An 11,024-nucleotide genomic window follows, 5' to 3' on the forward strand; every position below is an offset into this window, starting at 1 on the left:
AGGTATGTGTTTTCCCTAATAAGACTTTAGTAGATGTGAATGACTGCCACGAAAAATTTTGCTCAGTATCTGTAAAACTGAACTGAGTTGAAGCCATTTTTGTTTTGACTAAAGCCAATGAACTATTTCATCCATCTTGAATATTTAAGATAAATTAATCAATTTACAGCCGTATATTTAGTAAACACTTTGAGAGTTTCATTAAAATCCATCAAACGATTCACGAGATTTTTCCATCACGGCAAGTTAACCCACAGCCATGAGCAAAAATATCACTGCTTTCACCAGTAGACCTATAGGGGCAGCATTTCAAACAACCCCTAAAGGCTTTTTCATTTCATTTCTTTATTTGGGTTTACTGGCACATGTGATGAATTATAAAAATGTTTAAACTTAATCAAACTAGAAAATTGGAGTTGTTTTTTAAAAGCTGAAATTTGCTTTTAATTGGGCTTTTCAAGTAGCTTTAAGGAAGAAATTCTGCTTGATTCTCAAAATCAAGACCACTCTGGTTAAATCTACTGCTGGTATGACACTTATTAGTCATTTCTTCTTAAAGTAAGTCTACTTCAGGGGGAAGCACAAAATAAAGTTCTTTACTTGTAAAGAAAAAATAATTGGACACAATATTTCCCAAAACGGTGACAAGTGTAGATAGTAGGTTTTTCTTTCTAACAAACCTAAAAATAAAGTGTAAAAGTGGATTGAGGTRCTTTACTCATCATGGGTGGGAATTTTAGATGTCATGTTAAGTCTGATGTGTCAGAAGGCTGTGAAATTAATATGACATCAGGAATTAAAGCGGCTTGTTACAAAGACATGCAGCTTTTTTGTCACCCTTTTAATCCTGAAGTTTTTCTAGAATTATTCCAAGAGGAGTGCATGCGAGAACGCCAACATTGGCATTAAATGAACCCAGGTTTGCATCATATCTTTGCCTCCTGCGCGCTCTAACTTGCATCTTTCTGCAGGGTTTCCAGTGGAGAGAGAACAGAGTTTATTCTGTCACTTTCATCATCCACACAGCTTTATGTGCTGATGTCAATCTATATGTTCCCCCGGCCTTCCTACAGTGAACCTGATCAATATTTCCTGCATCTCTGGTGTGAAACACCTCAAGGAAATAGGACCAAGATCCAGTATCTTCTGTCCGAGCACACCTGATCAATATGGGTCGTTTGTAGAAACGGCTGAACCTCCTACGTTCCGTCTCGCCCCCCCCTCGGTCCCACACGTGCCAGCACAGATTCACCCAGCTCACCGCTTCCACAAGACGACTGCAAATATTTAGCACCTACATGGCTGTAAAAATGTTTTGTAAATGGAAGCGTGCGGGCACACATGGCATTAAGAACCTAAACAATAACACCAGTTTGTGCTGTGCTGTCTAATGAAGGGCAAAGGCTTTTAGTCCGTCTGTGGAAGATTAAATCGGCTTGGCAAAAACCTGCCCTCTTACTGTCCCACTAATGGCTCCGATTAGTGATTGTGATACCGGGAGGTTGATCAGACGATGCTTTATCAGGAGGAAAAATGAAGGCCAAAAAAAAAAAAAAACGAAACAAGAGAAACGTAGCCCCTTTGGGAGAGATTACCACAGCCCTGCTTTGACTCCGGTGCTGTTCTCTTGTCAGGATTTAAAAAGCACCCTTGTTTCATACGATTCGTGGATAAAGAAAAACAGGTAGTTGGGCTATCTTTGATCAGATAAAGAAGGTGCAGCCTCCCAGATCTGAGTCATGGCTGCTGAATACACAGCTTAGTCCTCAACAATAAACCGAGCCCACAGTCACTCGGCAGCACTTAAAGAGGGATTCTGCCTGTACGCGGCACGCTCTGCAAATCTGTACAGCGTTTGCTCCGTTACTCCACCTGGGGGGGGGAGGGGAGGGCGGGCTGGCTTTCACCCAAATGCATGCTGGGATTGTGTTCCTCTTTATTTTAAGCCTTCCCTGTAGACATGTCCTGTATTTAATTTTTTCCCCCCTCCCTGTTCTTGTGTCCCGGTGTCTCCAGTCTGTTTGTGCATATGTTAAGAGGTTTTGTGGTGATGTTCCACTTTGTATCCAGTGCTCATAATCAGTATTATTTCACAGTCAGGAAGCRGCTGAGCAACCACTGATATAGCTCTAGTTTGTATAATTAGTGTTTAATCTGGTGTATTGGTGGSTGAACATGAAACACAACAATCAGATGAGTTTTAAAACTTGAGCCTAGAGCTACTGCATGGCTTAGATGATGTCGACACGCAGGAATGACTCAATCTGMTTGACGAGTTTTCTGCCCACTAACTGATCGTCGTCAAGGCTAATTTTCCCGTTCTTTTCTTCTGGCCGCAGGGGGAATCACTCACGACACGTTCCAGAAGGAGCTGATGTGCTTCGACCCCGACGCGGATAAATGGACTCAGAAGGCGGCCATGACGACGGTGCGCGGCCTCCACTGCATGTGCACGGTGGGCGACCGGCTCTACGTGATCGGGGGCAATCACTTCCGCGGCACCAGCGACTACGACGACGTGCTCAGCTGCGAGTACTACTCCCCCGCCCTGGACTTGTGGACTCCCATCGCTGCCATGCTGCGAGGCCAGAGCGATGTGGGCGTGGCCGTGTTTGAGAATAAAATCTACGTGGTGGGGGGCTACTCATGGAACAATCGCTGCATGGTGGAAATCGTACAGAAATACGACCCGGAGAAAGACGAGTGGCAGAAAGTTTTTGACTTGCCCGAGTCGCTAGGCGGGATCAGAGCCTGCACGCTCACAGTTTTCCCCCCTGATGACATGTCGGGCTCGCCCTCCAGAGAGTCCCCCCTCTCAGCACCTTGATGAGTATAGAGGGGGGTGGCCCYGTTTGCTCATACCCCCTTAACCCTGCCCCTTTTCCTTAATCTACTCAACAAACACACCTTATAGACATTGTTTGCACTTCTTCTTTGGACATCTGTACTGCATCCCTAAATATCCTGAACTCCACGTCCCCCAAAGCTGTGCAGAGACCCCACCCCTGAGTGAATACATAGCGACATGGTTGGCAACCTAATTACGTGTTGATGTTGCGTACTCGGTATATTTTGTCAGGAAATACCTTTTACTTGAAACTTGACTTTGCAAATCAACTTTTCTACCTGATGTCCACAAAGTTTTCTTACGTCACATTTCCTCTGGTGTTCTACCTTTTATGGCGTTAACTACCACGTGACTCTTCTAGCCTACGCCAGGTTAAGTGCAGGTGACCCCCCACCCCCCACCCTCCAGAAGAGAGAGGCGTAGTGACGAWTGAGCCCTGAAACGGATGGTTTTTAACTCAGGGGTTGGCCCTGGCCCCTATTACACTTTCAGTTTTGTTTTTTGTTTTTTTTCCTGCTGTTTGTTTGAAACTGTTAACGAGATGGTGTTTTTTAAATTTAATAAACATGACTTTGAAAATATTTAAAAGCTGTTGTCATGACTAAGGCACATGAGGGCTGTGTTCAGATTCAGGGACTGTCCTTCGAAGGACCGTGTTTATGTGGGCCGGGTCCTTTGTCGACCAGGAATACCAATAGAGGTTGTGAATTTGGATGGTCGAACTTTTAGCTTTATTCCACCCAAATGTCCTGCAACTGTGACATTAAAGATAGGCCAAAAAATTGAAAATAGCAATATTTTTGTTATAAATTAACAAAATTGGCTTGGAGGCATTACATGAAGAACACCATATGAGCTCGTTTATGATTATTTCTGACAAACGCGTGTATTCAAGGGTTCAGCAACATTGGCTAAAATATCATGATTAATTACRACATGATGATTAATAGAGGATAACTACATTTGCATGTAGCCGACGTAGCCTTGGTCAGCATTTTTTGGCTTTCCTCGTACTCTGGTTTTGTCAAGAGTTTCATGTGATTTTAAACAAGTTTGTAGGGTTAGCACTAGTTCTCCTCTGCCTTCCGCCATTTGGCTCTTGTGCACCTGATAGTCGCCCACCACCYCTCTAATACATCGTCATCACATGACATTAATTGCATTAATTTTAAAGTTTAAAAAAATAGGTTTTTCTGCCAATTATTTGTGCACAATGCAATTTTTGCCCAATCCCACTGCTTTAATACCAGATTTGAATTGAAAACTGTACTTTGGATCCAAATTGGGATAGGATGGGTTGAGAATACACTGGACRCTCAAACTGGGGGGAAAAGGAGGATGCGTTTGTGGGCCGCAGTTAGAGAGGAGCCTTCAAATTTGAACAGCCTTCGGCACATCCATATTCATCCTTCAAAGGCTGCAGCCCCTGAGTTTGGACACAGCCTAGAGTTGAGCCTCATATTGAATCGTAATGAATTAAAGTGGAAAACTGAAAGATTTCAAAGCTTTGTGTTGAGTAACCCACATTAGAATGGCTGGAGCTCTTGAGGTAATTGGATTTTTGTCATTGTTGATCTCTGTGAAGCCTTGTTGACCCCGCTTCAAAATACATCCTCAATCAGCTGTAGAAAGGGAGGATGCTTCCTTTATCTTTGTGATTAACTCAATGAATGAGCTGTGAGGTTCAAGACAAATCAATCAGCCCGAGTTTAGAAGGATTATCGGTTACAAACGGCAAGTTTTAAAACTTCCATCATCCCGGTGGTCATAGGCTGAGTTCGTTTGTCTGCCATTTGTCTAAAGAGAGCAATCAGAAGCTCTCTGATGTAAAGACACCGCTGACTGGCGTTGGCACTTCCACAGCTGTCGCCTCTCCTCCTGGCATCACGACATACTGTAGCGTCGCCCACAATCTGCTCGTGTGCTCCAGGATGATTAAAGCCTTAATGGCAACATATGGTGTCCGAGGCGCTTTTTTCCTCATGTCATTACCAGAAACAAAAGGTTTGTGTAGTCATCAGGTGAGCTTGGTTTGAAGCTTTTAAATCCTCATTATATGCAGTTAATGAGACGCTGCAGTAGAGTGTTCTTCTCCCTGTTTTCTGTTTTTATACAGCTGTTTTTTTCACATGCTGATGGCCTGAATGTCCTGTTTTCATTTTTTGACTACTCCTTTTTAGCTTTTTTGGGCTCAGCGTATGATTGTGTGAAATGTGGTTCAATTAGAAATTGTAGCTCTTCATCTTGTCTTTGTTTAGCTGTCGCTTTGCTTTGGGAGCTGCTTTAATTTCTGTTTTGCGACATTTCAAAAGCCTCATCTTTGTTGGTAAAGCAGTTTGCATCCTTCAAATATTTAAAAAAAAATCAACTCCGGTATTATTTTAAGGGAATGACAGTGAGTAGACGAAAGAACTAAAACCCAAGGCGTTCAGTTGTCAGCACATGTACAAGAACAGAAGATGAAAGTGTAATGGCTTAACTTTGACATTTTTACTGAAAATAAATTAGCGTTTGATGTTAACCCTCCATCACCTCACTCGGATAAATAAACAGGAAGATGGAGTCGTGCTGCAGGTTGAGGGAATTAGGATGAGATTATGCAAAATAATTTCAGTGAGGCCAATTTTTTAAAGACATTTAACAAATGTTTATTTTTAGGATGTCATGCAGAATCTGAGTCATCGGATGCATTGCTATAAGTTTTGTGGAAGTGTTTTCTAGTTCAGATGCTCATCCTCAGAGGGTAGGGAGGGAGTTAATAAAAATCTTTTGTTTAAGATGGCCTCRGATGCATACGTTGAGCACTGAGTAATGATGAGGAGGAACTTGGTAAGCGTTTCACGCTGCATTACATCAACATGCTGGCATTGCCACTTACTGAGCATGTTGGCATGCTGATGTTTGCACTTGGCTCGGAGCGCTTCGGCTTGTACTTATCAATCTGCTTTGACAGCTGCAGGCTCTTCGCTTTGTTAGGACCTTCCTGTGTCGATTTCAAAACCCTAACTTCACTTTTTTCACCTTACCTGAAAACCTTAGTTTTTTAACACATCCTGTTTTGTCACTTACAGTGTAAAAGTGGATAAAGACCTCAACCAGGCTGAAAGCAGGTGTRTCCCAGGTCATTTTTATTATTACAGACATGGAGTGTTTGTATCTTCAGAGCAAAAAGAGCRTTTTAAGGACAAAACCTCAACCTGAATGCATTAATTTCCACTGGGATGCAGCTCATTATGTTCTTGATCTCCTGTGTAACTCCTGCYGCGTTGCTGTTTCTTTGTGTTCATGCAAGCCAATGTCAATATTGCACGTTATATCGCAGAGTCTGAAGCTTTGGATATTAATGAACAGCGTTTCCTCAGCGCTGAGGCAAACTGAAGCAAGAAATTACTCGCCCCACCTCCTCCACTTCAGCTTCACTACCTGTGTTCCTCAGTTGATTTCCATGCCCTCAGAGGCATGTTCTTTTGATTCATGAGGCTGATAAAAGCAGAGTGTGTGTGTGCATGTGCCACCCTGACTCTTGACACATGAGCACGGCTCTGGCCCCTGTGTGTCTCCAGTCGACTCCTCCTCCTCCATCTCATCAAGGCGAGAAAATGACCCAGTTTTCTCCGGGCTGCAGGATGTGTTTACACACACACACAGACACACACATGCAGAACGCTGATGACATTGTCAGTCAGAAAGCGTTGCTCTCAGCAGCAGCAGCAGCAGTGAGGAGGAGCTGGATGTGGTTACTGTAACTAAAGTCATGATGAAGCGATCTGCACAGCCGCACATCCCTGCTGTTCTCTAAATTGTGTGCACACTGGTGTTAATGGTTATTGATCCTTCTGACTGGCAGACAGCCAGAGTATCCAGATTTTTTTAGATCAATTTGTTTGCACTAAATCACACTCTGGCTTTTGTTCTGAGGCTCTGTGGGGAAAAAAGGTGTAAATCTTTTCTCCTCTGCCATGAATATTCAGAAAAGGTCAAGTCCTTCTGAGCTCTCTATCCCCCCCCGTGTCTGTGTCCTGAATAATCTGTCCCTGATTTATCTCTTGTTTCACAGCTTGTCTCTGGCCTGTCAGAGATGGGAGGGGCAGCGGACGACTAATTTGGATTTGTTTTGTTCAACATCTGGCCCTCCGACAGTCCTGCAGATCAGTTTACGCATCAGTGGCGGCATGTATTTAGATTTTTATTTATTTTTTTAATCTGCAAGCGTTCCTTGAAGGATGGTTACCTGCTGCCTTTTCATGCTGGAGGTGCTGTTTTTTATTTCACAGGTCGACTTGTGTTGGTTCAACCTTTTAATGAATGGGGGAAAAAATTCATGTAATGACAAATAATGGTGGCGCAGTGCGAGAAGGTCGCCGGTTCAAATCCTGGCCTGGGATACCTGTCTGGATAGAGTTTGCATATTCTCTCCATGCATGCGTGGGTTTTCTCCGGCACTCCGGCTTCCTTCCACAGACCAAAAACATGAAGGTTAACTGGTAACTCTAAATTGTGAGAGAGTGAATGGTTGTTTGTCTCTGCGTCACTGTGATGGACTTGCGACCTGTCCAGGGTGTCCCCCGCTTCTCCCACTGTGACTGCCATGGGCACCAGTGACCCCCTGAAAGGAAGATGTGGGTATAGATAATGGATGGATGGATGAATAACTCATAATGTAAAGCTGAAAGCACGTGGTGTGAATGAAAGATCAAATTTCAGCTTTATCTGTAAAAATCACTGTATTTAAATAAGTTTGCCTTTTTAGAGATTTTATTCACAAAATGTAAAATAAATGAATAAAAAAATCCACAAGCATAACACGAGAATTTAACCTTTTAGGATCTGAAAGATAGATTATAAATGTATCTAAAACATTTTTTTAGAAAAGGAAATTTTGCGTCTAATTAACTAAATTTAAGCATAGGCTTTAAACAGAGTYGGTGTGAGGCCCGGTTCAGTGTTGCAGGTGCACAAGTGTGAATCTGAGAGTTGAAATAAACGGCTTGTCTATAAGAYCCCCCAGAAGGGATGAGAGATGGACACCATTTGTTTTTGCTCACATAATTGTGAGACACTTATTTTTTTTCTTTCATAAGCATTTAATACTCCTGGTGAGTCTTCCCAAACAACGTCATACACAACACATCATGGTTGGCARAGTGGATGTTTACTTTCAGTTGATGATGGAGGAGGTAGATCTGGTATTTCTGTTAACTGAAGAGAAGCATTAATTTACTAATTTGTCATGAAGAGACTACCTCTGTTTTAGTCAGGATGCAGGATCATGTCCCAACGCCCTCCAGGGACAGGTCATGAAAAAAAAGTGAGACTGATGGTTATCTTGCTTTACTAAAACTGTTAACTAGGGCTAATAAAAAGACAAAAAATRTGTATCCTGCAGGTTCTCAGCACCCCTGTGATGCTTTACTGCTATAGAAATATTTTGCACATAAAACTTTTAGTGCACTTTGACAGAAGCTATGTGTTAAATTACATGATTGAGTTTTCCACCACTATATATTTAAAAAAAAATTATAGATCATCTTCAAGGAGTCTTTCTGTGGAAACGTACACTTTTCCCACAAAGGTTTCCTCCCACAACTCAAAGTGGATTGGATGTCTGACAGCCTGTCAAAGGTGTATCTCAACCTTCAACCCTGGTGCATGCTGGGATATGCTCCAGTGCCCCTCTGACAATCAAAAGGAGAAATGTAAAGAATTTAAATTAGCAGTACAGGCAGAACGATGCCGCTTTCGTATCGAGAGCTTTCAGGAGAGATGGTTGCAACATAAAACATGACGACTTGATCATTTTAAAATTCATCTCAATATCAGAGATTAGTCTGAAATAAAGCAGAGAGCCACTTCCTCTGCTCTCGCTGAGAAAAGAAGTGGAGCGGTTCAGGCTCTGTGGGAAAACTGCTCGACCTCGGAGGGTTAAGTACAGCTGCCGCTCCTCGTCCCTCAGGTTTCCTGTTATTATAGAACCCAAGCTGGAAGTAAATTACTGGTCAAACAAGCAACGAGCTGCTTCACATGCAAGTCTGAAGCCATAAAGTACCTTTTTTCTTTAATCATTGGGTGAATCCATAAAAAGCCTGCATAAATAGTGAAACTTAAATTTTAAGCTAAAATGTGATTCAGTGTTGCACGTATCATACAGAAAAGAAGGGTTTTCAGTGGTTTTATTAAGCTTTTAATTCCCCAGTGAGAACAAAGTAAAGTGTTTATATTAAATAGAAAAAAGATCATTTTTTGAAAACACATTAAAGCTTAAAGAGATTTAAAAAAACAAAACAAGTTTAGATCTGACTGACAGGGAGGGGGGATGGGGGCACTATGTGAATTAGAAACATTGTGCAACTAAAAGCTTCCTGAAATATAAGCAAAAGATATTTAAAATAAATACAAATGTCTTTGTGATTTTTTTCACTTATTATATTACTTATATTTTGAAATGTAATTCTGATGAACCTTTATTAACAAACATCTTACCTGTTGTAGATAAGCAAATGTCTCAAAATACCAAAGTAGGATTTTTTTCTGTCATAAAACAAATTCATTGTCAAAGACTTTATAGTTGTTCTTTAAACCTTTATGTTGCCATCAGTTTGTCATCATTTTAGCTTTTGCTTGGCTGCAAATTTGATTTTTGRTATTTGGTCAGTTCAATAAATTAATGTGACCATCACAAGTCATTCTAAACTTTTTACTCTGGCACCTGGTTATCAATTATGTTGTTTCTTAATGATGCTCTTCTAAATTATTTTTTTCTAACAAAACATTCGTTAATCCCCCTTACCCCCAGAAATTAAGCAAAACAACTTGGAGCATCCCAGAATCAGTTTCTGTTGTTTTGTTTTAGGATTTTAAAGTGCCTTTTACATAATTTTTTGTGATAACTATGAATGCATTTTTGGAAAGATAGCTGAGATGAACAGTTGCTGAGATTTTTGCATGTGAAGTAACAGGAAGTGATGTCAAAGAGGAGTGTCTATAAACAGTTTTGCTACAGAAGAATCAGTTTTTTTATTATGATGAGTCACTATCAGAGAGGGATGACGAAGAGTCAGAGTTCAAATAATATTATAAAAAAATAAAAAATAAATCAGGAAGTTCCTTCCCTAAAAAAAGCTGCCCTTTAATGTCACTTCCTGTTTCACTTTCAGAAGAAAATATGCCAGTTATGTGACAAATAGGGTAAAAATCATATTTAATATGCTAAGCATCAATATAAAGATGTTTTATTGTACTTGTTTTATTTGAACCAAACTGGCACTTTAAAAGAGAAGATGTAACAGACGAGGTTTGGGAAATCTGAAGAAAAATTAAATGTGTTAACAAATTTGAAAAGCGCTTTTGTTAARATCCAACCAGTTTCTCTTAGATGTTCCTAGATCTAGWCTAAAGTTTGGAGGTGATTGGGCCTTTGCAGTTTCTGCCYCAAATCTTTGGACTGGTTTACCTCTTAGCATTCAGACTGTTGAGACTTTTAAATCTCTGCTTAAAACTCATTTTTACTCCCTGGCCTTTCATTCTGGTAGAGTTYGAGATTCTTTTAAAGCTAATGTTTTAATGCTCTTTTACTCTATTTTAAATGGATCTTATTGTTTACATTTACATTCATTTGGCTGAATTGTGAAGCACTTTGGTCAACTTTTGTTGTTTTTATGTTTTATATAAATACATTGACATTGGCTTAAAAAACATTTTCAAAGTATGTTCATTAAATTCTGTGGTTATTTTGAAGGTGAAAATATCAACAGCAGCAGCCAGCTGTAGCACTTATGCTACTTCTGTCAGGAATATAATACATTGGCTAGAAAAAGACGTGGTGTAACAATTTACTAACAGTTTTTTGATCGATTCCATATTCTTCTGTGTGTCTGTTAGCTCATCATCGGATCAGATTTAATTTTTTTTTCTCTAATCTGAGGTCAAGACGCTCCATCTACAACAAATAAGATACTAATTATTTATAAAATCCTACCAAACTTTAAAGATTTGAAWTATTGCTTTAGATGTAACTTAATATTACAAATACCTCCCTAATTAGAAGTAGTGAAGGGTCTGTTGGTGCTGATCCAAACTGGACTGAGATCCACCTGAGTGGATTTGTTTTGTCTTTTAATTAAAAAGCAAAGTGTCGTGTGTGTGTGTGTGTGTGTGTGTGTGTGTGTGTGTGTGTGTG

General features: G+C 40.6%; 1 protein-coding gene across 3 annotated transcripts in view; it reads left to right on the forward strand.

Annotated features, from left to right (window-relative positions):
* Positions 1-3,429, forward strand: part of klhl13 (kelch-like family member 13) — a 30,784-nt gene extending 27,355 nt beyond the window's left edge. For all 3 annotated transcript variants that reach the window (XM_014006626.1, XM_014006627.1, XM_014006625.1), the window contains one exon: positions 2,340-3,429. In XM_014006626.1, coding sequence (XP_013862080.1) covers positions 2,340-2,827 — 488 coding nt within the window. In that variant the 3' untranslated portion in view covers positions 2,828-3,429. The remainder of the gene's footprint in view (positions 1-2,339) is intronic.
* Positions 3,430-11,024: the final 7,595 nt, after the last annotated feature.

Source organism: Austrofundulus limnaeus, unplaced genomic scaffold (genome assembly GCF_001266775.1).
Source record: "Austrofundulus limnaeus strain Quisiro unplaced genomic scaffold, Austrofundulus_limnaeus-1.0 Scaffold37, whole genome shotgun sequence".
Taxonomy (NCBI): Eukaryota; Metazoa; Chordata; class Actinopteri; order Cyprinodontiformes; family Rivulidae; genus Austrofundulus; species Austrofundulus limnaeus.